Source organism: Anarhichas minor, unplaced genomic scaffold (assembly GCF_050575085.1).
Source record: "Anarhichas minor isolate MPS153535 unplaced genomic scaffold, ASM5057508v1 ptg000027l, whole genome shotgun sequence".
NCBI classification, from domain to species: Eukaryota; Metazoa; Chordata; class Actinopteri; order Perciformes; family Anarhichadidae; genus Anarhichas; species Anarhichas minor.
In genome coordinates, this window is record NW_027466473.1 from 8146264 (window position 1) to 8173617 (window position 27354).

A 27354-nucleotide genomic window follows, 5' to 3' on the forward strand; every position below is an offset into this window, starting at 1 on the left:
GTTTGTGTTGGAATATCTTCATATGCCCTGAGCTCATTTTTGATAAGGGTTGAGGCTTAGTCATTTTTTTGTTTTGTTATCATAGATTGATACCTGTCCTATATTAGATGGATAGTTAGTTGCCATGGTAATACTTGCAAAACAAGGGTGTAAGAAAACGTAAGACTGTGTCATCACATAAGTGACTCATTCTTTAAATGTGTATGTTTTCTTTCACTTTATTTCTACAGTTAATCATGAGTGAAAGGACAGCAGCAGTGCGAGCCAGCAGGGTTCTTACGTTTCAACTGTTGTACAAATGAAACAAACAAGCTATAAAACAGGTTAATTAGTGAGCTTTAGATGCGCCGATATTGGCGGATTGTGTTACCTTTGAACAGAGCCAGGCTGGCTTTGTTCCAGTCTTGATGCTAAGCTAAGCTCTCAGACTGTTGCTGTGTGCGTATGTTTACCCAACAGATGACTGTAACTGTAACTGTACCAAACTTGCAAATGAGCGAATGTCCAACTCATCTTTTAATGAATTTAAAGAAATCACTGCAAAATGCTGCCATATGTTATATATCGTAAGGCTGCTAAATAGTTATGATTGGCTATTGAATTTAAATAGATCTGTATAGATGCCAGTGTCAGTTTATGAACTGATAGAAAGACACTAAGATGGAAATGCTCCTCCAAAGTTAAATGTCTTCATTGCTTAAAGACAAACCCAAGATCAGTTTCCCTCTTCTCCTCTTTTATTGGTACACTGGTGCTTTTGCAGCGTATATCCACCAATAATTGTTACCACCCTTTGCAGTCCCTTTGTGCTCATGGCAAGCATGTGCATTCTGGTGTGCATGCTGGTAGTTTGTGTATTCCGTACTCTTCCACACCTCAAATGGTTAAAAACCCCACAGGGCACCTTTCATTTTGTAAAATTTCAGTAAATCTGTTCTATTGTCTGAGCGCTGTCGCTGTGCCCAGTTCTGCGGGGGGGCCGCACGCTGAGTTCAGTCAAGTGGCAAAACTGGTCGACAATTAGAGATCAGTGCATATTGTTTTCTTTGTCTAGTTTGTTTTAATGGACTCGCATCTATATCCAGCCCATCATCAGACATTTGTTGAAAGCTATTCCTGTTGCGATATTGGCCTGACACTGGTATAAAATCAGAAGCGTGTCAACGCATTCAGTAGATTCTTGGAAAAGTAGTGGAAACTGTTTAACACGCTGATACGATAATTGTTCAGAGACAATATGGTTTGCCTGGGGACGGTATGTTCTCTTTCACTCACTCACTCCTTCCTTTTATATAAAATCCAGACAAAAGGATAGACTAAAGGATGACTGTAGTTAGCACTTTGTTCTTCTGTTCATTGGTATTCTTTTTTTATATCCAAATATTAAGTGGTAAAAAAAAATCTAGCATTTTGGAGACAATGTTGGAAATGGTGGTTGACACTGAATGGAGAAATGCTTATTTAAAGATGTGAAGTAGTGTTATTGTTCTCCCAACTTGTGAAGTACAAGTACAGGTGGAGCTTGAAACAAAAAAAGAAAAAGGCTGTGGTGGCAAAGTGAGTGCCTCTGTTTCACTAAAGATGGGTCAAAATATGCAGAAAGAGAGAGAGAGAGAGAGAGAGAGAGAGAGAGAGAGAGAGAGAGAGAGAGAGAGAGAGAGAGAGAGAGAGAGAGAGAGGGAGAGATTTGATGCTTTCTGTTTTCATCTAGCGAACAAATGTACTTTGACATCTCTGGGGAAAAGTGTTACTGGTTGCCTTCACAAAGTGCGATGGAAAATGGCTCTACTTTTTCCCTTCTTTTTTTGTTTTTGAAAGAGATGGGTCAGGGAATATGACAAAGCTTCAGGGCATTTAGCGTAGTAGGTGGAGTGGAGGGGGAGGAAATAGGATTACAGAATATAACAGGGAGGAGAGATGAGCCTTTTTTTTTCTCGCTGAAGTGGTTGACTAGTTAATATTTTAGTACTTGAAGAGAAACATCATAATTAACCAATATCTGCAGGAAGAAGTACATGATGTTCACGTCATTTAAATGAATAAGAGTTCGTTTTTAAACTATTTGTGTTGTTTGTCTTTTGGCCATCTGATGGACATATTATGGTCAGTGTGTCCACGCCAATGATGCATCCAGTAGTGTTGACCTCAAAACAGAAAGGCCCCAGAGTCTTACATCAGGAGTTCTCTTAACGCTGTGATGTCACAGATGAGTACAGTCACGACTGTCTCCCCTCAGGCTTCGGGGGAGTATTTCCTGACCCTAATACCTCAGTAGAGAGCACACGATACTACACGATACTACATACAGTAGTTTTGTGTGCAGCAGAGGTTACAAATAAATTACTAAATTGTGATCATGTTTTTCTAATTTTAAGGTTTATCAAAGCTTTGACCAAATGGTCCAGTTGACATCATTAATAAGATGTTTTATGATCCATTTACTCACATTAAATCAGCTGGTTTGGCTGCCTGCACACACAGTTCCACCAAAGTGCCGCGGGTTGGTTCCCATATTTCTTTCTTCAGTGAACTTGAGAACAAACCTGCTAACTTGTGATTGACTGGGGCCGCTGGAGAGCACCAATACTACTCCGTCGACTTGTTAACGTGTGCATAAATTGCCCAGCACACAGCTGCCGCATGTTTTTTTCAAAGCAATTTGCAATGTTATAAACCCAGGTGGTGTTTAGCACATGTATGCCAATCCACTTTTATTTGCAAGCTGCACCACAATAGCTAGTTAGAGTTCAGATGGATTCATGCAGTGTGCAGTAAGTTTAGTTCGGGCTGTTAATGTGTATTCATAGGATTTTTGCCTCTAGGTTTTTTAGGAAACGGTGCTTAACGCTAGAGTCGCGTCACTTGAGTGAATGATTTATTTGGAGTGGTGTTGGTGCAGACACAGACTCAACGGTCCCTGCGGTCTGAAGTTGGATCGGATCCTGGCAGTGCGCCCGGCAGGAGGGCGTATAAGTCTGCCCAGGCATGCAAACAACCCTGTGTTAAACCACCTGTTTAAGCCATATTTGCTTTGGGTCAGTGAGACGTGGTTGGACTTTTGCACGGTGTGCTTGGACCCCGTTATCATTTCATGCAAGGCAGCGCGTGGCGATACACTGAATATGTGCTGATACAAAGCACAATTAAATGTGTATTAAACTAAGTGGACATCACGCTTGGTGAATTCTCACCTATAGGAAAACAAAAAAAAAGAATTTCAAAGGAATTTTCCTTTGTTTCATCAGCGCAAACTGCTGCGGGACTAAAGCATGCTTAATGAAGTTTTACCCAACAGTGCAAGAGTTTCCACTGGCTAATTTGTACATCAAACTAAATGCTGGTCAAATACTTTTCATGAATATTTCTGTCAAACAAAATGTTTTTGCTCAGATGTGCTCATTCCTCTCTTATTTCATACACTCGCATGTAGAATGAGCTCCATTCTCTCAGTAATTGAAGCCAGACACACGATTTGTGGGTCTACGCTGTTATTACAGTGATGAACACTATAGTTAGAGAGGGTAAAGTGCAGACTGACAGCTTTGATTGGACTGTATTTTTAGCCATATCTAATAAAAAAAGAAGTATAGTCGTATGGCCTTTTCATGCACTTAGATTCTTTATTGAGGGTTATATTGTCAATTTTTAGACATTGTCAAAAATATTTATGGGATCTGAACTGTGCAAGTCTGCAACCCATAAACGTCACCATAACACATGCTGTCTACAGTAAACGTCAAGATCTTTCCATTCTTTTGGCATTTCAAAGCGTTATATTTTGAGATGATTCAGAAGAAACGCTGAGTTGTGGATCTGATCTGGTCAAACACAGACAATACACACAATATGTTGATTTAAAAAAAAAAAACCTGGGCAGTACATCCATCAACTGAGCATAGAAACGCATCACCCCATCTTCTGTGAGTCACAGTGACCCATAAGAGTCTGTACCTTATCCTAAAAAATTAAGAAAATCAAGACTCCTACGTAACGCTTGCTTCAGCTCATGGCTGTCACATTGTGCAAGATACGACTATGTGAGGGAACGAGACCTTGCAAAGAAGCGAGTAAATGTGAAAACAAGTGATCTAAACAGATGTGCAAGGCAAGTCCGACAAAGAACAAACAACTAACTTCTAGCTGCTTTTGACTGTTAATTTCTCGTCATTAGCGTCTTCTGTTTTGTTCTTGATGTGTGCAGCGAGTCAGAGAAAAAGACGAAGACAAACAGTGACAGAGAGAGGAAGGGTCTACAGGTTCTGTACCTCCTGATTGTGATGATACATGCAAAATGTCCACATTGAAGTACAGCTGTTTTCTGTGTTGTTTATGATCCTTATGCTAATGTCACTGTGATACCATGAAACATTATCTGAATATACTGATTCAGCACTGCCTCATAAACCAATCACTGGAATGTTTCTGCTGTTTCTGCTCTCTGCGTCAGCACTTCATATTTTGTGGCCTGATCATTCTCGCTGAAGCAATGTGAGGCTGACACGGTTCAAAGAGGGGGGGGGGTTAGGTGTTACAGATAACATTAGGACTAAAAAAATGCATGAAAGGACAAATAATTTGTAATGATAAAACACTGAGAATCCGCGTCAAAAGAATCTATTCACCCACAAAGTCCACTGCCGGGGGTAACAGCTTCTCGATTGCTGGGGTCTGGTTGTCTTTACTTTTGCTGCCTGCTAGAAAAAGTACCGAGTAAAGAAACACATGAAAGAAAGAAAAACAAGTAACTGTGAATAGACTCCAGCCCTCTCTGCAGTTCTTCGTCTAGCTTCTTCAGTGTTACTGTCTGTGTTGACCAAGCAGGTGTTGTTGTAGTGTTGTCTCTATTTGAACAGACATCTGCAAGTGAAGGCAGGATCTGTAGGCAATGGGACAAGATTTCTGTATCGGAAGCGTTCTAGTTTCTGTGTGTAGTCCATTTGTAGTCCGACTATTATTGACCAATCGCTTTTCAGCAGAATTTGGTAGCATGCAGTTAAACAGTCTGTATGGTGGGCAGAAGAGGGGGAATGCATTGGCGGAAAGGCTGTCTCGGAACCCATTGGCTATTGTCTGACAACCATTTAGCTATCGAAACATTCAGAACTTAACAAAGGAACCCCATTCATACTGGTTATTGTCCCCAGAGGGTAAATCAACGTCAAATATGGTTCCGAGATTGGTTGCAGTGTGATGCTAATATTCTAAAGTTCATTTGGATTTAATCTCATCTGAAAAGAGCTGAAAACAACAACAAAAAATGAACTCCAGGTTAGTCTTAACAGGAGAGCTCAAGGGTCAGGGAATACACATCTATCACGGCAATTATTCAAAATGTGTTTCAAGCACACAGATGTGAAGCATGTAATTGAATATGTTGCACATAATCTTATCCGTGTGATCATACACAACATAGTCACACAGTATGTCTGAAGGCATGCTACTCATGGTTACAGTGTGGGCGCATGGGCACTGTGAATGGATAATCCTTGTAAACCTTCAGTTGTGTGAATACTGAAGTGGGCTAAGTGTTATCTGCACATGTAAGGGAGACGATGTGCATAGCTGTTTACATGTCCACAGCATGTACTGTAATCATGTAAATGAGACAGTCTGCTCTTCCTGTTCCTTGCGAGCCCAGAAATTAAGATGGATGAGTGCATTTTCCCGGTGTTGTTTAATCAGCGTATGCTGAGAGTCGCTGGTCTTTACTTTCTGTTTTATATACTTTCTGAACAGCAAAAACAGATTTTAATGTTTCATCGGTGTAGTTCAAAAATGTCTGATGTCTGAAATCCATTCTTCTGAGTTGCAAACATTTTCCACGATGGAAAATCTGACGTGCGAATTTAACATCATCATCATCATCATCAACTACTCCATCAATGTACTGTGCGTGGTGCACACACACATTCGAAGCACACCAGTTGCATATTATCCTTCTTGTACTTGACAGCTTTTGCTTTGTTCCCTCAGGTCCTCCAGTCAGCGTAGGAATGAGCATCAACATAGCGAGCATCGACTCCATCTCAGAAGTGAACATGGTAGGTTACAAACTTCTTTGTGTCGTGATCCCTCATTGGCTTCCCACCTACAACTACTGCCAGTTGTGATTGTTGGACAAAATGGCCTTGAACTACTGATATTTAGCTCATATTGTAATCCTTATTGTAATCCTGCCAGACAGCACATATTGTTACGCTCTGACACAGACTTTGGAGCAGTCACGAATGCAGGCTGAGTTGTGAGGAAGGCAATATGGCCGGTGTCTGAGTGACGTCATTCTGCCTCATAGCACCCTCTTTATTTCACTCAGCTTGACTCCTCCCACATGGTGCGGCAGATTTCCTTTTAAAATGTTCTGTGGTATTCTTTATTCTTTTGTTTGTTGGTCTCGCTTTTGCTTTTGAACGGATCGAATGATTTTCAACCTGTTCAAATCCACAGCATGCTTTTTTCTTTGATTTGTTGATGATCTAATTGAGATGTCTTCTGGTGCATCTTTCAATCATGAGATCATAGTAGGAACATAGGAACCCTTCTTATTAATGATGAATCAAATGAATGCTTATGTTCATGAGGGGTATATATATATATATATATATATATATATACACACACACACACAAAAAACAAACAAAATGACAATGTTTGTCATCGGCTTGCTATTTTTGTAGACAGTCAAGTGTCAAAAAAGATTAGTGCTCTGTGTTTCATTTCTATTTCTGCATTTGAAATAGCACATTTCTAGTGACAGATATGGTCGAGAGCGTTGATGAAGTTGTTTATCGGTAGCGTGGCTGAGTGCTGATTAAGACCTGGTTGTTCTTTCACTTAATCATGAAAGATTATTTTCAATACGAAACACATTGCATTGTTAATTACAAAACAGGGTGCAAGGGTTCGTATTAATAAGTAATGGCCATTGATACAAATCCTTCCAAATCACATGTATCATACTTCTGTTTTTATATCACTAAACATCTTTGGAATGAAGAGAAAAAAATACTACAGGTGAAATATTTACTCGGACAATTGTTGAAATTAGTCCAAAAAAGAGTAGGACAGAGCCATGCAGTTTGAACGTGGAAAGTGGTATTATGTCTGTCAGTATTAGTATTTTCCCTCCCAAAATGTGATATGCTATACTATGATACAGTTTAAAGTCTGGGGTGTTGGGATATGTAGTGTTTGTCTACATTCAGTCAGGAATGGGTATTACTACACAGTTTCAAATAGATTTTGACATTCCGCAACTCCCAGTTAGATACAGCCTAATACAGGAGTACTAGCACAGCTGTGTTTATTGGTTTGGTACCCATGTACTATTTTACAAATGCTGAGCTGAGCTTTTCTGATTGTGAAACAATTTTCATGATCTAAGACCATAAACACAGTGTTGTAGTGCCCTCATGGCAGATGCATTTCTGTTATTGCTGTTATTGCCTTATCAGAGTCGCTTATTCTTCTTTTTGCCCTTCCTTAAATGACATTGTGGTAAACTACTGAATAGAGGGATTATAGATTGAAATGTTTTTAAATGTATTATGTCTGTTAGTACACACCATCTTGTTTGTGCTCTCATATGTAACATAAATTATGTTACTGTCTGTCAATTGTGATTTTAGGATTATTAAAGGGTTTTGTTTTGCCTGTGATAACATATATATTCATGTCTTGCTCCCATTTTGATAAACCAAACTCACTCAAATCAGGCACTTGTCAGACGATAGCTTTTTTTGCTACATTCTTTCCGTAGCTCATGACCTTGTGTACAATTGACTTTTTTTTTTTACTTCACATAAGTGTTTCCTTCTCCCCAGGACTACACCATCACAATGTATTTCCAGCAGAGCTGGCGGGATAAGCGTTTGGCCTATAATGAGATGAAGCTAAACCTGACTCTGGACAACCGTGTAGCAGACCAGCTTTGGCTCCCTGACACCTACTTCCTTAATGACAAGAAGTCCTTTCTTCACGGTGTGACGGTAAAGAACCGTATGATCCGACTGCACCCAGATGGCACTGTGTTATACGGGCTGAGGTAAGATGTTTAATTCACCCAAATGACAGTATTGTTCCACAAAAGTCAGAACTGTTAAGAAAACTGATAACACATGATCAGTGTTAATTGTTAAAGTATGACTGAGAGTTTGAACTAAAACAATGTGCGTTAATGCAATACTATGTAACTTTTTTTTAAAGAACTCACACATTCTTCCTCTTACAAATGAAATGTTGAGTTCTTAGGCAATAAAAGCCGCTTCAATACACTAAGGAGTTTTTGCGGCGATAGATTTACTGGCCTGGAGTTGGAGTGGTCAGAGTTCAAAGGGGAGATGTCACACGTCTTATCATTGGGGTAGAACACAGGTGCAGTTAAATCTGATCTGCACTTGGCTCATTTATTGGCGCACAAGCGTACCAAAAACGTTATGTCGGGCCGAGCGCAACGAAAGAGCACCTGAGCAAACACCATTCCTTTATTTTCAGTGCCCTGTGTTGTAACCCTGCAGCATCGCAGCTAGATATTCACTTCACCAACTTTATGACTCCTCTGCACTTTCTTTGCTCTTGCAGTCCGAAGTTATTAAAGAGAGTAGGTGAACTGCCCACTCTAAATTGCCCGTAGATGATTTTAATGTGAGTGTGACTGTGTGCGTCTGCCTGTTCCCAGCGATGGACTATAGAGACCTAGTCCAGGGTGTTTCTCTGCCTTTTGCACAGTGCATGCTGGGAATTACCCAGAAAAGGAAGGTGGTACGGTATAGAGAAGGGATGGATGGAGTTTTCATGTCTTTTTAAAATTTTGCTTTCAGAAAGATTTAATAATGCAAGAAAATGGAAATATAGATATACAGGAAACGTATTTAATTTGTGCTAGGATAGGCTTCACCCCTCCGTGACCCTAAACAGCATTATCACATTCAGAAAATGGGTCGATGGCATCACCAGTACTTAGAAATCTAGAGCAAGAGCGAACGGATGGAAAGGACGAGTGGTACTTGCCAACAGGAAACTGCTGAAGACCCAGACAAACTCCTCATAACTTTTGACTGCTGCCTCACATGTGGCGCCAGAAAAACAAGATCACCGCTGCTAGTGTTCTGGTTTCAATTATGACACATTTATTTTTGGCAAGAAAAAACGACTTTAAAGTTGTATTTATAAAGTTGATAGTCCACAAAGTTCTAAGTGTGACTCAGGACAAACACAAACAATATTTTGGAAGGAGAGGGGTACATTAAATCCAAGACACTTTGTCCCAGAAAGGCTAAAAAAAGGTTCAAAATACTCACTACCTCAATGTCCCAGATCACTGTGACAAACTAGACAATTCAGTCAACAGTAAATGCGCACAGAGGGACCCATCTAGATTCCCCAGGGGACGGCTAAAAGTACGACAGCGTCCTGAGGTTTGTTCAAGCTCAGAATGGATCGCTGCTTTTCTTAACACAAGTCATTAAAATAAAGTAGTTTGATGGAGGCAAGGAAGCTGGGAACGTGTTTTGTTCCATGAATAAAAGAAAATGGCAGTGACAAGGTGTAGATCATACGGAGTAATGAATTATTAATGCAATAATCAGTATTCAGAAACTCTGAATTACTGAATTGGCGCTGACACAAAAGGAGATTTGATGGCAAAAGTTTTTTTTTTTCTTTTTCCTTTCATGACTCTTCACAAGGTATCAGCTTTGTGGAAATGCAGACTCACTGCTGCTTTAAAGGCTGCGCTGCAAATGTCTGCTTTTTGGATGAATCTCTAAGGTTTGCTTTTCACCCTCTGTGACAGTCGCACATGGGCCTGGCAATGTACAAGTGCAATCTTGGCGCAGCATGGTGAGAAGGGTCTGGATGGATATTTTAATGTTTAGAGGACTACGTGAGCAGGTGCGTGTTTTAAGGCCAATCAAATCACCTTCTGTCTTCCCCCTTCTCCTGCTGTTTAATGGCTACATCCTACAAGCAGTTTTAAATAACGTTATACTGTAAGTAAGAATAACCCATTTGTGTAAATTCTAATTTGGTATTAATCAATTAATTAAATGTATCATTGATTGTTTTAAATGTGTACCAGATGAAAAACTTGACATGTGTGCACCTCCACCAAATAAAGCAAGTGGAAACGGGATTCATTTCAAGCCATTTGGTGCCAACATTACACTGCGCCACCTGATCTGAATAAACATTCCCAGCTGCCTCACGTACCTCCGCACATCCGGGTTCCTTTGGAGCCACAAAAGTACCAAGCAGACACAAGCATAGTAACATGGACTTGTGCCTGAAGAAAATAGCGTTACGCCTGCCTTTGCACCTCTACTGGCTTTGTGCCTGCATGAAACAGAGAGCGAAGGCTGTTGCCAGGGACACTAGCATCTTCCAACACGTTGACTTCAAGCATACTGCACATCGGTTTTACTGTTACCATCACCCACTGCAGTAATGGCAAAAGGCAGATGGCATCAGGCCCTTGGTTCTGTCTTCCAGACCATTTTTTTTTCAGCAGTGTACAATAATTAGAAGCGGTGCATAATCTACATGCCATGGTGATTTCAGGACCTTTGCAAGCCTGTCAGCATGCAATTAAACCGCTTTGTGAAAATGTTTGACTTTGCCCAAGGGTTGTGTGGACATATTTTTTCCCCCCCGAAATACAATAGATGTAACTTTAACAATAGATGTTGTGTTCTCAGTTCAATTCATTTGAATGCTGCGCCTCTCGAGTTTGACCACTCGAGGTTTTCTTAAATGCGTTTTCTTGTAAAGACCGCCTGTTTGAATCCATCCCCCGTGCTACACCTGCGCACAGTAGAATGCAAACTGTGGACAATCGCATTACACACACTGCTGCACCTACTGCTGCGCTCTCACCTATCCACTCACTGTGAAATGTGCTGGTACTGGTCTTTTTTTATTTATTTTTTTCAAAACAATTTTTACCTTGAATCCTAATTTTTAAGTACAAGCTCTACTACACAACTGTGTTCACATTTTTTTCATCCACTGATCTCGTGTTGAGCGTTGAATGGTGCGTTCTCCATACCTACAATCTTTATTCTGTGGATAAACCAAGCACATTACAAAACATCAAGTTTTTTAGGGTGCATTTTATTTTCACCAGGATTGTTTTATATTTCTACAAACAAAAATGTACATGTATGCAATGTTTGCTATAGTCACATATAACTTTTGAAAAAAGCTATTTTAAGTGACAGAATTACAAATAATTTTGTATTTCACAAATGTACATATGCCCTTAATTCCTTTCTCCTGCAGTCTTCATGAATTAAACAATGGAGGAATGATGGTGCACTGGAAGCCCAAAAGTCAAATCAACTCACGTCCCTAGAAGGAATATTGCTTTCGCAAACCTTGCTTAAATTGACATTTTTGAGACATACCGTAGTTGGTGTTTTATTTTTAAGTGAAGAGGAGGGAGGGGGCCGGACCTGAAGACTGCTGAGTGGTGCAGCAGAGCGTTTGGGTGTTGCAAACAGACAAAGTCGTTCGCAACGTCAATAAAAGAAGTCGGTGTCAGTAGAAAGTGTCCGGCCCTGTGTGCATGACAGAACAGCTTTTTTTCGAACTTGCCAGTGAGTCGAGGGGCTGAGTCATCCATAAAGAACTGACAACCCAGGTTTTGTAGTGCACGTGGTCCTGAGAACATCGAGGGCTTTTTTTGAGGGAAACGTTTGCCAGATGGTGATTTCTCTCTTCCAATCTTATGTACCTCTGTTTATTAAACCATGGTGTAGTACTATGATCTTCTCTGGTAAGCAAGCTGCCTCACAGAGAGGGATACAGGAGTAGACTGTCTGTGTAGGTGTCAAAACTATTGCTCATAGTATATCTGAAAGCCTCCCTGTCTGTAGTGCTGAGCCTCTTGGATCCACCTCCAGGTTGCTTTTAGTTGTCACGTAACGCGGGCACGATACATGGTTTGAAAAGCCAAGAGTGGCCTGTAGAAATGAGTGGAACTCACCTTTTAGTTGTGAATCAAAAGTTCTTACTACCTCAGACACTACGCCCTACTAGTAAATCTCTTTTTGTGTGTTTTTGCATTGTAATCACATTAAAGAATTTATATTTACATCAACGATTCTCAAACTCTTTTGCCCACACCTCTTAGTAATAATGACAGTGCAATACAAAACAACTAGCATTGCATATCATCTTGCAAAATCTGCAAAGTGAACAGACCGCTGAGTGTCGGACTGCAGTGGCTGCTCAGGTCTGAGGTTGCTGCTTGACCGTCTCTGGTGGGACTGGAAGTTGCTGACCTACATCTGCTGACATTTCCAAATCCCAGGCCCTCGCAGCGAGCCGTCCCAACTTGTGCCTACTCAATGAGGATTCTCTCCTGACTTGTTAACTGTTACATATAAAGTCAATTGTACTCGTCCTGAGTTTTTACCCCCTCTCTGCGAGGGTGTAAAGGGGGGGGCAGCAGGGATTCACTGCTTCATTGTGCTACCAGGGGGTATTGTCTTTAAAGAACAGATGGGTCTTGACAGGTGATATCTTCCTGTTAATGATCCTCCATATTTCACTTACAAGATGCATTTTTGGCATATTTTCTTTTGCTGATGTAATTGTATTACCACAACTTCAATTTTTGTACTTGATACATTTAATAAAAAGGCTGTGCTTAAAATGTGTTGGAAATCTGTAAAGTTCACTCTAATTAGACTTAAAGGCCCCTAAATGTAATTTCACAATCAGCGTCTTACTCTGAATAACAGGATCATACATGAAGACGTTGAGATTTATTGCCAAAGTTAGAACAGTTTTGGTTGTCTCAGATTAGAAAATTCTGTATGTCTTTATTCCTCTGGGTATAGTAGCTAGTAACTTAGATGTTTATTGGTTTAACACCGTCATTCACCGCTTTGCAGAGAAACACTGTGGAAAAGACAGGGTTTTTTTTGCCTAGAAAACCATGATTGCCTAGTGACCTTTCCTATTACTGTAATTAGGCATGATGTTGTCTCCTCACAGTGTGTGTCAGTGGGGGCCCTGCTGTACACTGCGAGGCAGCAGGGCGGTGCAGCACAGCACAACAGAATGCAGTTTGGGCAGCTTAGTGCTTGTGCAGCAGAATGCAGCTCAGTGTCATTGTGAATATATACCTGTCACACATTTTGTTTATATATTATTTTCTTTACCCTTCTGGTGCCTCCTGCTATCACGGACCCAGAGGCTCCACATGCTTGTGTGCTTATTTGGCCCAATCAGCTTCAGCAGAACATATTTTGTTTCCCAATTACCCGACGACAGCAGCTCTGTTCACCCCACCATGACCAATTTACAAACTCTGTGTTCAAGCGATATATTTCCAATGCAAACAGCATATTATCTACTGTATTACTAAATCTAAGGTACAGTAGATGGTGGTGCACATTTGCTTACTGTTTTCACTGTAAAACCACCGCCTGTAGCAGCATTGGTGGCTTTCACCTCAACATGATTGATAATCTATCCAAAATGTGAAACATGCTTTAAAGGGTAAAGCTTCACATTGCTCTCATCATGCTCTGTGTCAGAAGCCACCAGCACGTTCACAGGGGAACGAGCTGGTGGCTCCTGACACCGAGATGATGAGCTGAAAATTAATTTTTCTATTTCCTTTACACAGGAGGGCAGTAAGCGAATGAAAGCTAGTATGATGAACACATAGCAGCTGGTATGAACAGCAGAAATGTAATTGCTAAAATGTGCTGCTCCGGTAAATATTTCAGTTAAATGCCAAAGACCCCTACATGTGTAATTTGTAGCCAAAGCTGAGGTTTCTTCCTGCGCTACTGGGTTTATTGATATTAATAAACTGCTATGCATACATATTTTCTAAAGCTACCTGGCAGAAATGCAGATCTTGGAACTAGCAATAAATAACATGCATTGACAAAATAGCAGATGCTGAACAGTTAGTGATCCATATAAAACGATATATTTCTCCAGACTACTACTCACAGAAAACTGTGGGAAACACCCCCAAAAACACAAACTATCCCTTTTAAAATAAGAGAGCAATGGGTTGCCGCATATGCACCATGACCCTGAACCATGAACGTGCTACACAGTTACATACAGTCAAACCCACTAAGATGCATGCGATAGCGGCAACATGTCTTCTCAATAATATAGGTTTAAAAGCTATGGCCGTGAATTATTGAACGGCTTTCACGTTTTTCAGCAAACAGCCACAAAATAATTTCTATGAAAGTGCAACTCGAGTAAGTGGCGGACACACTGGTGGTTCATCATGTTGTGAAACTTGTTAAAGTTACCCCCCCCCCCCCCCCCGTGTTAACCTTTTTCCGGGAAAACATGTTGTGCATCCATGTCATTATCTCTGTACTGTTTCTGTTTTTCTTAGAATAACCACCACTGCTGCTTGCATGATGGACTTGAGGAGGTACCCTCTTGATGAACAGAACTGCACCCTGGAAATTGAAAGCTGTGAGTATAATTTGACTTTGTCTCTCACAACAAACACTGAACTCACAGTTACCTTCAAATGCAATAAACATGACTGCCAGGAAGCTGTTTGCACTTGGTCATCTTAAAATCGTTGAGTTACCTCTAAAAAATTCCACGTAGTTAATTGAGTTTTTTTTGTGGTAAATACATTTTTACGAAATAATTTAGAGGTGTCGTTCGTGAAATATTTGGCATCTTTGCCAACGTGTGCCATTTGTCAGATGAGTGACCTCGGCAGTTGATGACCGCCTTGAGAAATAGAGATGAAATCACAGTGCTTGCTGATGTGCATTGATTAGTATTCCCTCAGTGTGACAGATGGACAGGCCCACCACTGAATCTTTGAGTGGTGAAGGCAAACTGCTAACATTAATATTAGGGACCTTACTTCATCCTCTATATGGCTCTTAACATCTAAATTATACTAGTTCCATGCAATGTGTGAAGAAACACCCGCCACATCCACAATATTCATTTCAATGAATAATTTGCACATGTGACACATGTGTAAGCAACAAGGAAATACTAATGAGTTATTGGTTAAGTGTCATTTAGCACCTGATTAATCAGGAATGATTCATTAAGGAAGTGGTCAGTATGTAGATATCCAGATATTTGGTTCAGTAAAATAGTATCCAGTAGTGTTTTCTCAATGATAGTAAATTCAATTCAATTAAATCATTGTCTACTATTGTCCTTAAAGGAATCATTTTGGGGAATAAGCTTTTTTGCTTTCTTGCAGGAGGTTATATTAGAACAAGACAATAAATAGTCTGGATTAAACAAACACGATATGATGGGTTAATTATTGAATTTTGGAGGTTCTGGTAGGTGGATATTGTCACCTTTTGGACAATCAGGCTAGCTGTTTCCGCCTGTTTCCACTCTTCTTGCTAAGCTAAGCCAAGCTAACCACCTCCTGGCTTTATCTTTATATTTTCCATACGAAAAAAAATGCAGACTTTACACGATATCACACAATATCATTTAATTGACATCTCATGTCTGTTTTTTTTTTTCAAATGCCTTAATTTAGATAAATCAATATCCAGGAGAAAAATGTGCTCGCGGTGTAATTAAAAATTGTATTTGCTTGATCATTTTCATCGACCGCTCCATCAGTCAACCCACTTGCTCCATACAGCAGATATTTGTGGTCCTTGTTCAAAATAAAGCTGCAGAGTGTTTACCCTCGGGGACATCAGTAGGCAATGAAATATGGATATGCCATGAATTAAAAAGTTGCAAGAATATCTGTTAATGCTCATGGAATAAGCTGCGCTAGTGGGAGTCATGCACATTAGCCATCAGTTTGATTGATTAGGCACGAACAATGTCACATTTCCTTACCCTATAACCTCGGAGGGAGGTTTAATGGTAATGAATCCCGGTCCTTTAGTGAGTTCAATGCCATCCAGGTCTGAATGTGGGGTAGTAGAATGTGAAATGTACTAACACTTCCCGGACTGAGAAATTGCTCTGCAGTGAATGCATACTGCCCAATTGACATAAATCTTCTGCTGTGGTCACTTTCGATTGCGCTGCCAATTGAGAATGTGTGCGAGCGCCATACCAAGTGACACGTGTCAATAAATATTCATGCACCAGTTAATGCATGCATTGATATAAAGCTCCATAGGCGTCTGGACTGTAGAGCATGTGATTGCAGGCCGAGACAACATGCACATTTAAGTCTCAGGTAGAAATGTTTTTCCTTTTCTTTTAGTGGTCTTTGGTGCTGCGTGGTCCTACAGGAGAAAACATTTCTCCTTAAAGCCCATCTCCTCGCACCGTCTGACTACAATCCGTAATAAATCTTTAGGATTATTTTGATAAACTTGTGATGTCTTGTTAAAAAATGAATTGTACTTAACTCAACCTGATAGTCCCATCTCTAGCGCTAGGTTTGAGTTTGATCAGCCTGGTCTCCTATAAATTACATTCCCATTAAAGAAAACTACATTGTTAATTAAGTTTTGAGGGGAAAGTATTTTCTCCCAGTTTACATTTGTTTTTGATGTATCACAAACACGTTTCTAATTATAGTCTGCAGAAATCTGCAGAGGTAGGAGGTCGGGTCAAAACTATCATCCCGGAGACAGCTGTTCATGTCCCGTGTGAAACCAAAAGTCAACGTTGACTTATTTTAATTTACACCCGTAACTTAAATAAGCTAACCTATTGAACATAACCAAGTTGTTTTGTTAGGTTTTTGTTTTGCTGTATTTCAATTTTCAACGTTAATTACATGTTTAAAACTGTTACAGTGCACAACATTCTTTCAGAATGAGACCTTGTCAGGTGGCTTCATTCCAGTAAGTTAGCAGCAGAAAAATATTTTCTATTTTATTTTATTTAGTTTTAGAGGTCTCATTGAAGATAATTATGTCATACCCCACAAAAGGATGAATTTGTAAAAATAAAAAAACAGGCTTTACCAATAGATAGAAAAGTCCATTGATGGCAAAATTAGTATTGTGAAACAGTTTTGCAGCTATACAAGCATAGTTTTGCCATGAGATACATAGTTGTATGATTACAGTTGTCACTTTGATTAATCTAATGCTATTTCATTGTATATTTGTTGAAATTATTGGACATTTTCAATTAAAATACAGTTAGCAATCAGTTAAATGCAGGGTGATACAAATAACATTGGCAATAATGAATCAACAGAGCTCAATTTAATCACAATGACAGGTGTGGACATTGACAAATCTCCCTCTGATTATTGGGTGCTGTGTAACTCATGTCCGAAGGGTAGATTGAAGTGTGTCGGGAATACTAATGGGAAAACCCGAAAAAGAAGCCATCGTTTAAAAACCTGTTGTGCTGTTGTCCCACCCCACAGATTTCAAAATGTGTCATGCTTATATTAGTTATAGTGTGTGTTTCACATTGCTCTTGCCAAAACAAAGAAATGTGTAAAACAAAAAAGTATTTTATTGCACTTTGATAGAGAAAATATTATTTGTTGCGTTGATTTTTGCTGGTTGGGGGTTAAGATGGGTAACGATTGGTGAAGATTAATATGATCACTCGCCATTTCAGGAAGTAGTCACAGATTCTTGCAACGCAACAGCCTCCAAAAGTCAAGGTACCAGGACTGAATAGGTTGTTAGGTTGCTTAGCTCTGAATGACTGTAACGGAACATGGAGTAGATTGAAACAGTCAAAGCGACCTCCACTCATTATCCATACTCTTGGAACGGACTTTAAATAGAAACATGGTTATCTCTAATGGCTGCTTCTTCCCTTTCTCTTCTCTCGGCCTGAATTTGCCCCCGACCTTGACACAGATGGATATACCACGGATGACATCGTATTCTTTTGGCAAGGAGGAGACAACGCTGTGACGGGCGTCGACAAGTTGGAGTTACCTCAGTTTTCCATTGTAGACGTCCGTCTAGTGTCCAGGAAGGTCAGTTTTACCACAGGTAAGCCTTTTGTGAAAAAAGCTTCTAATTTGACTCAAAGTCTCCACTGCATGCACAAAATGATTCTTACACGCTCTATAAACACATCTGGATCCGTGTCACCGCTTTGAGTTGTGTGAGTGGGGGCATCAGTAGATACGTCATTGTCACTGTGGGGAATATGATTATATTTGGGTCGTGCAGGAAGACAATTTCCTTTTTGGTGCAGCAGATTGTAGGTGGCCATTTCCACATGTTTATATAATGTGCACTGACTTGCAGAATAACAACAACAATGTCAACTGAAGTACCCAACGTTGGCTCATGATAACTACAGTAATCTGATATGTTTTATCATTGGTGTTCATTTTAGAATCACCACTGAAATTAAGCACAAAACATGTACAGGAGTTGTTGTTACTTAAATTCAAGTTTGGGATGCTTTTCCCTGAGTATTTCTATTTTTTGACACCTTCCACTTCTACTTCAGTGTGAGCTTTAGGTTGGCAGATTTTTTTTCACCTTTGGACAGAGCCAGGCTTATTGTTTCACTCTTTATGCTAAACTAAGCTAAGCTAACTGTATATATTCAGTGCACAGATGGGAGAGTGGGATTACTCTTCGTATTGAACTGTCAGCAAGAAAGTAAATAAGTGTATTCCTCAAAATGTTGAACTTTTCTTTGACTGTAAGTAAAGAGTCAGATTACCTCTTCCACCACTGAGCAAGGATATCTGGATTTTAATTACAGCACAGTCTGCTTTCAGTTCTATATTTCAATCTCTGTCTGACTGTATAGAGATGGCTCTCTGACTCTGACAGCCCAAAGAAACAACCAAAAGTGATGCGTTACTAGAAAATCAGTAATCTTATTTCTGTTTACCCGGGGCTGCCGAAAGACAAAAGTAAAATTCAAGTGTAATTCTAATGTTTGAGTTTAATGAAACCCGTGAACATTTGTCGCCACCATTAATCTAGGATGTACTTGGGTGATCTAAGCCACTTGTCTCAGGTTTGATGAAGTATGTTTGCTATGGTATTGATTCATTAAAAGATTTACAGGAACCTGGAGATGATGAGGTCATTCATCATTGTGTGTTCCCCCATAGCAAATAGCCTTTTAGATTAAAACCATCACGCTTATCTGAAGCCTTTCCTCATTGGTGACATATTGGAAATAAAACTGTAGATAGAACACATAGAATGGAATTTAACTATATTTAGTGCAATTTGTATTGTTTCCAACCTCGTACATTTTTAGTTATAGCTGAAGCAGAGAGATCCTTGATGTAAATATTGCTGTTTGCATGAGCATTGCATTGTTGTGGTTGTTTAAATTAAAGTGCAGTCAAAAGACCAATTAATGTCTTGGCACAACCGGCTGACATTTTACTGTAAAATGCACAATGGAATGAGTTACCACCTTGCAAGTGCAATGGGCGTGCGTTACAATTATGCACCTCTAAAATGCCGTTTTGGTAATGTTTAGAGGACAGAGAAAGTGCAAAAGAAAAGCAGAGTAGCTCTCCGTGACAATTCTCAGAGGGATGCTGGAGCTGCCTGCTGAGATAGGGGGTTGCAGAAAAATCTGCCGTGTGTGCGACTTTCTGCCATGTTTAATTGGAATCGAACTTGTCCCTGGAAAGGAATCCATCGCTTTGGGGAAATTAAGTGCTCCATCTGAACAAATGGAGAAATGACAACCCTGCGCGTTGTCAAAGTGCAGACTTTGGAACTCTTAAGTTGCGCCAACGTCGCCCACCCCACCTCCCTGCTTGCCTTTTTTTCCACTGATGTGTTTTCACTCTGACTCCCTGCCCTTTTCCCAAACTGTCACTCCATCCTTTCTCCTTACAGGTTCATATCCAAGGCTTTCGCTGAGTTTCAGGATTAAGAGGAACATTGGATATTTCATCCTGCAGACATACATGCCCTCCATCTTGATCACCATCCTCTCCTGGGTCTCCTTCTGGATCAATTATGATGCTTCTGCGGCTCGGGTGGCCCTGGGTAAGAAACAGCCACCACCGCCGCATTATCAGACTTCCAACTCTCCCTGTTAAAACCCAGCTATTATCACTGGAACGAACAGCATGTGGTAGACACATGGTCATTGTTGTTATGTACATTGTTTGCACTTACTGGCACATTAAAACGATCAACTTTATCCAAGACAACTGGTGCTGTGTAAACACTGACAGTCCTGATGTCCAAAGATAGTGATGAGTAGTATTTGAGTATCTGAGAGGACTAATTATGAGTAAGCCTGAGAAACATACTCATAAAATAATATAATATAATGTGTCCAAATTACCTTGAAGTAGAACAAAGAATGTCACAATGTCCAACAAAACCCCCTCACTGCTTTTGTGATGTTTATGACATTTAACACATTTACATTACTGTGTGACAAAGAAGCTCTCTCACTCATATTTCTGACGAAAGGGGAATTTACTGACCTTTGACTAAACTGTCATTGAACTTATTACAAACCCAAATCCTCGAACATTGGTCAAAATTGCAAGATTAGAACAGAAATTGGGAGTTCTGTAAACAACATTTTTCTGTAATTTATTTTAACAATAACTGGGTATTTATCAATTTTCTAAAACTCTTATTCCTGCTACTGTATGTTGATTTATGTGGTCTCCCCCAAATTAAAGGATAAGGTAGCAGTAGGCACCGTAAACAAAATGAGAAAATGTCACTTTTAAAACTTCTTTGTAGTACAATTGGCTTAATCATCAAACAATACAAATATGTAGGATGCTAAAAAACATATTGACAGTGAGTTTCACTATTGTTTTGTAAAACTACAGCAGTAGTGGAATGTAACTAAATATATTTATTCAACAACTGTACTTACTGCAAGTTTAATTTTGAGGCAATTTCACTTTACGTGAGTATTTCCCATTTCTGCTACTTTATACTTCTACTCAACTACATTTTTAACGTGATCTCATCTCCACATAGTGAAGCCTTTGCGTAGTATCTCGACGCAGAAGGTCTGTGCGTGGGTAACATTGGGAAACAGTCGCGCTCAGGTTCCCCCAACAAAACTTCTTGGTTAGCGTTTGGAAAATGCCCACCGTTTGGGGTAAAATAAGTCCGTCTGTTACGTAACTTAAGCGACAAACTTAATGTAATGTTACTCGGTGAACTTTTAGTTTCACTCGGGACACGAGTAAAAGCCTTGTGTTTGTTTGAAACAGTATATAAAGTAGTTACAATTAGATTCACCTTCCCAGCTACAGCATTAAAATGCTGCTTATGTGCCAATGCATCAGTAATGCTAATCAAATAATATGATCATATTACACTGATAGAGGCCGTTCTGTTGCCTAATAACCTTTTTTTATTGAATTTATATTTTGCTGATAATAATTTTGTACTTTTATTTACAAATTTAGAGGGCAGGACTTTACTTTTGATGCTGTATTTTTACGTTGTGTTTGTACTTTTACTATATAATTCTTCCATCTCTGATCTACAGTAAGGTCAGATGGTGTCAACAACTTCTCTGTGTGTGACGACGATTTCTTTGTTTCTGTGTGTGCTGTTGTGCTCAGGTGTGACAACGGTGCTTACCATGACAACAATTAACACCCACCTTAGGGAGACTCTCCCAAAGATTCCGTATGTGAAAGCCATCGACGTCTACCTCATGGGCTGTTTTGTGTTTGTGTTCCTGGCCCTGCTCGAATATGCCTTTGTAAATTACGTGTTCTTTGGCCGGGGCCCTGCGCAACAGAAGAAAATCAATGAGAGGCTGAACAAAGCCAACAACGAGCGCACAAGATACGAAGAGAAGCGCCTGAGGGAACAGGTTTGCGTCTTCATCTGCTACCTCTCTTTCACTCTCCGTGTCAGTCAGGGCTCAAGTACAAAACAGCCAATGTTCTGCACATAAGATTTCTAGCCATAGCCATTTTATCCACAGACACATATGCAGAATTCCCCCAAGTAATCTTCCAGAAGCATACTGATGCCACCACAGCCCAATATGTATTCACCAACCATCATCCATTGCTTCTACCTCGAGCACTGACTGCTTTTTTATCGATCATAGCCCTTTTCATTGAGATAGCGATTCATCGAGCCCAACAGTGGTGTAAAACATTCTCATTTCTTATTTAGGTTGTTGTCTATGTTTATGCTGCAGGCTTCATTCATTCTCACTCTGCTACCTTATGTTTTAATGTGAATTTTCAAACTAAACTGGACAAAATATCAAAATGCGGGCAGTTTTGGCAATGGCGGATGCTGAATTGGTCAGACTGAATGAAGCTCCCCAGTTTTTTTGTGTGAAGTACTAAATGCTATGCTTATTCAAAGGTGTTGACTGCTAACTTTATGTCTAATGCATTGTGTATTTTGAGACAATGTGCTTATTTGCCAGAATTTTTTATAGCCGTTTTAATGTTCTCTTCATTTTTCTTTCACATTGCAAGGACTCCATTTCCGTGCCGTATCAAACCAACACCTTCAGGTCATTTACACAGCGAAGAAATCTGTATCTCGAGGAACAAAGAAAAGTTGGGGTACATGTACTTAGAAATCATATCAGCTGTAGGCCAGCCCTCACAGTTGAGTCAGATGATTAAGGCTGTTCAAATTACTTGTGTCACTTTTTTGTGGAAAGTCACTAATAGATATCTGTATAAAGAAACTCTTTGTTAGCTATTTGTGTGGCATGCAAGAAATTACATTCCATATCATCCCTGCATTTGTACAGCTTGGGGGACGGGAGGGGGGGGCTTGATATAGGTTTCATAATATTGGGGATTTGGGGCTACTGCTCGACACTTCCGCTCTTCCTGACTCGTAGTGTCTTCCCCATGTCCTCGCAGGTGGATGTTTTTGGAAACATGCTCCTCACCACGCTGGAGATGAACAACGAAGTGATGCCTTCTGACGTGGGGAGCAGCATCAGTGACTCTCGGAATTCGGTGATGTCCTTCGACAGCACCAGGGTCCAATTCAGGAAGCCCATGGCGCCCCACGATGGCTATAGCCACCACTCGCTGGATCGGAGCGCTACGCGTAGCCGGGCCAACTGTCGGCTACGACGACGCTCCTCCAAGCTCAAATTGAAAATCCCAAACCTGTCAGATGTTAGCACCATTGACAAGTGGTCCCGGGTCATTTTCCCTATCATCTTTGGATTTTTCAACCTAATCTACTGGTTGTACTATGTGAATTGATGTGCATCCCACTAGGAATCATGGGCCATATTTTGAGAGCACATTAAATTGGCTTTGATACAGTTCCAAAATATGTATACACATATACAAGTTGAACATATGTATATGCATATTTCTATATATTATATTTATATATACACGCGTGAAATCTGAAGGACCTTTCTGCTGTACAAAGTATTAATAGGATGACTTGAATGTTTAAGAATAATTGTGAGAGAAGAATTTCAAGGCTTTGAGTTTCTTTTTCCTCCTGAAAGAAAGAAACAAAGAAAGAAAGAAACAAACACAAGATCCCACCTGGGGGGTTTGGAACTAAAGACTGCATGATATTTTTGCTAAAAAAACAACAACAAAAAAGAGAAAGTGAAAGCACTTGAGAGAGAAAAAGATGTCTCAGAGTCCCATCGACTTTTTATTGATACTTATTGTGATCAAGAAATCCTCTACTGCAGCTCATGAAATCAGTGGTGGCTCGTCTGTTCAGGCATCAGCTGAGTGAGATCCTTGACCCGCCCCCCCCCCTCCCAGCCGCCCTCACCTATCCCCACAACCCCCGCCCATCGCCCATGGATAACATGCACGGAAATCTCCGGTTCTACTATGTACAGCAACCTTGTTTGGATTATGTGTTGTTCCTTGGGTTTTTTGAAGTGATATCGTTCTCTTTATCAGACATCGGCTCTGGTCTAATGGGCTCCATTAGAGGCTCGCGTGGATGGGATGTTTGACCGTCGCATTCCCGCCCAGAGTCAACGCAAACTTGTGTTCCTTTCTCTTCTCATGTTATTTTTAGAAACACGTCCTTGGTGGGGTGGGGGGGGGGGAGGGGAGGGGGGAGGGGGGTATTTTTCATTATGGTTGAAAACAAGTGCTGATTATTGTAGATATGATTTTGTCTTGAAAAATACTGTGATTTCAGAGAGTGTCGGAACATGTTCTAGAGCTAGGGCATTATGAGATAAAAGAGTCAAAGGTATGCATTTCTCATTTTGATTGTGTGAAAAGAAAAAAAAAAAAATCTATACATTTTATCATTCAGTATTCTCATGAAAGTATACTTGTACTGTTTATTTCCTCCTATTGATTGATTCTCGTGCTCTTTAGACGCAGAGTTCATTGACGTCATATCCTGCTTTGTGTTTGCTATGAGGAAATGGGAGGAGTGCTTCTGTGATTTGTTTGAGATTATTCCACAGCAAAGATGTGAGGTCATGTATTTATATTCAAAAGAGTCAACATATCAGCCCGCAGTTTGACCAGTTGTCATTCAGTATACAGTATTTCTTTGTTTGTTCGTTGAGCATTTGTGTTGGAGTAGCAGTTTGTGAAGGCAAGATTATTTGATTGGGATAATAACGTGCAGCCCTGGCAGAAGACATGAGGAGAAGGATTCAACATTTCACAACTTTAACTCGATCAGTGCCATCACACTCCGAACCCAGAGGATCAGAAACATCAGCCTGATCAGGAATGATGCAGTGATTCTCGGGGATAAAATGTGTGATAAATAGCCATGAATTGAAATAACGACCAAAAGGCCTATAACCATATGCATTATTGTTTGGTTTTGCTCTCACACACACACACACATACACACACACACACACTGCATATTCAGTGCTCAGGTTCATTTGCAAAGTAGGGGGAAAAAGTAGTGTAGGACCCTGTATTTTTGGGGAAATAATCACGTTAATGATCAAGTTTTTTGGTTGAGGAATCCATATGAGCCACCGAATGAAAGTTAAAGAACTTAAGATGAAGTCAGAGCATTAGATGGCGGAGGCAGATGGACAGTGGACAGAAGTAGGGGAGAAAACTGATTTGAACAAATCCTCCTGTGCCTGTTTAGCTTCAGCTGAAGTGCAGATCAGCATCTTGTGTCATCTTCACTTCAGGCACAAACAGGCTCTACTTGGAGCAACAGGCTCTGAGCAAAACCGACGCAACCAAATCTACCATTGAGTCCTGTAGCAAAAAAAAAAAAAAAAAAGTGATTAATTAGAATACGTAGCACAGCTTGGTCCCTTTGAAACACAAATAGAGAAGAGAAGGGCATTTTCATATACTGTACACAAACACATGGGAACAAGAGGAGGATGGAGGGACTGCAGAGAAATCAATTAATCATCAGAAACATCCACTCCCCTCCGAGCGCAGGATGTAATATGCATAAGATGTCTTCAAAAAGGAATACCGATCAGAAACCAGGTTTTAGTATTTATTTTTGTTCAAATTTAATGCATTGTCATAATACTGTAGAAGCAAAAGCAAGACAAAAATATCCCCTTTAAGTACCAAGTGATCCATAAAAGATATTCAGGAAAATGGCATGAGAGTAACAGGAAGACGTACTGAGCTGAGTGTTATGTTTCTGTCAGCAGCTGAACAATCTGCCGTTCGTCTCTCAGTCAACTGTGAGGTCCAAAGGATTACATGACCAAAACATAGTGAAAAGTCTTACATGTGAAAAAAAAGACAATTTGTTGTTATTTATGACAAAGCAGTCTCTATTGTGTTATATAGAGATTACATATTCAGTATTAAACTGTAGGTGGCTGGTAAGAGTACCGGCTGAAACGTTGGCATATGTGCACAAATTCAGAGTTCTTCAAAAAGTTGCCAAACGGAAGCGAGTCAAGATTGAAATGCAATGAACTTGAATACGGTAGCATTATTTGTTTAAACATGGGTGTGTTACGCTAGTAGCCCCTTATGTAGCCTCGAGGCGCTAGGCTCAAGCAGAGCTGAGGAGCGGTCTGTTGAGCTCACTTCTTTCTAACTACACACGCCCAGACTTCTTTCATCGTCTTCACACACTGACTCAAGTGACATCACTTGAGGACGTTTACCGGACTTCACACAGCTCCCTCTGGAGCCACAAAAGGCATTATATACCGATTTTCTTTCTCCACATATGCAGTACTTCTCCCCAAGACCTGTAAACAGACTTTGGTGTGTGAAATCAGTGGAGTTCCCCTTTAACTAACAATCGCAAGTACTAGATATGATTCTCTTTGTGCCAATTGGGTTTTGCAATAAGCTAAAGAGCAGATCTTGATTGTGTTCCCACAGAATATGGTTGGGTATATGATGTTAGAAATTTCTGAGTCGGGCACTTTTGAGGTGGTGATTACCGGGGTGCACATTCACACTTTCAGGTAACCTTGTCCTTTAGAATAAAAACAAAGACAGGTGGTAATAGTCAATGGATAATGAATTCAAGTTCATTCTAATAACACCCTTTTACAAATTAGTTGTTCGTCCTGGTCTGCACACGAACAGCTTGACAAACTGTCAGAAGGCAATATGATGGATCTTTACTAAGAGTAGAGTCAGGGTGTGAGGTCATGGGATACTGTTTTCCAGTGCAAGAAAAGCACATATTGTTTGTAAAAATATGGGGCTTAAAGGCAACCATAAGTGTTATTTAAACTAAAACAATGGAAGATGTTCGACCAGAAAGAAGCCTATAATCCATCTACTCTGTGGTTTCAACTTGCTCTTACATTTTTGTAACGCAAACTAACACAAGTATCAAATTCTCATTCAGGTCGGTTTATCCTCAGAATAAGGTTTTTCTTGGAATAGCTGATGCATATCTTTAATGAGCTCCAAACACACACAGTGGAGAAACTAAGCGGCCCTTGCATGCTCGCAAAATATACTCACCACTCATTTCACTGGACATGAAATCAGCACATTCATTCCAAAAGCTGTGAGGATCTTCTGTTCTATGCTTTTACGTTAGGATATTAGCTTTTACAAGAGAGAAGATAGATTTCTTTTGACACATATGTTCAAGGAGCAGAAGAGGAGAAAAAAAAGTGTTGAACTGATTTCAATGTGAATTTTCTTGCCTCTAGTGTATATGTGTAATTACATGTGAATTGTACTGTAAATATGATATCTTTCACTTAATAGTTCTTAATGCATGAACAAAAACATGGCAGTTCGTAATACCAGCTAGCCTCACTGCTAATGGCATGGACAGCTTCTCTAGCATTGGCATACTTCTGCAAACGAAACCTAAAAAAAATGAAACACAAGAAATACATGGTGTGAACAAAATAATGGAGCGATCAATGCAAAGTCCTCTCACAGTGAAGGAGTTTCTGGTGGCTCTGAGCTCGTATTGGTTCTGCTCCCTCAAGAACAAGGCTAATGCTAATGCTGCTGGAGACTGCTGGAAATTACAGTCCGCCTTGGTTCACTGTCAGCGAATGGGATGGTGCCATCTTGAATGAAATTCTCTACTT

General features: G+C 40.1%; 1 protein-coding gene across 1 annotated transcript in view; it reads left to right on the plus strand.

Moving 5' to 3' along the window:
- Positions 1-23120, plus strand: part of gabrb4 (gamma-aminobutyric acid type A receptor subunit beta4) — a 45134-nt gene extending 22014 nt beyond the window's left edge. The window contains exons 2-8 of the mRNA XM_076101707.1: positions 5974-6041; positions 7821-8041; positions 14375-14457; positions 17778-17915; positions 19752-19904; positions 21464-21720; positions 22745-23120. Of these exons, the coding sequence (XP_075957822.1) occupies positions 5974-6041; positions 7821-8041; positions 14375-14457; positions 17778-17915; positions 19752-19904; positions 21464-21720; positions 22745-23098 (1274 nt within the window). The 3' untranslated portion in view covers positions 23099-23120. The remainder of the gene's footprint in view (positions 1-5973; positions 6042-7820; positions 8042-14374; positions 14458-17777; positions 17916-19751; positions 19905-21463; positions 21721-22744) is intronic.
- The last annotated feature ends 4234 nt before the right edge of the window (positions 23121-27354 follow it).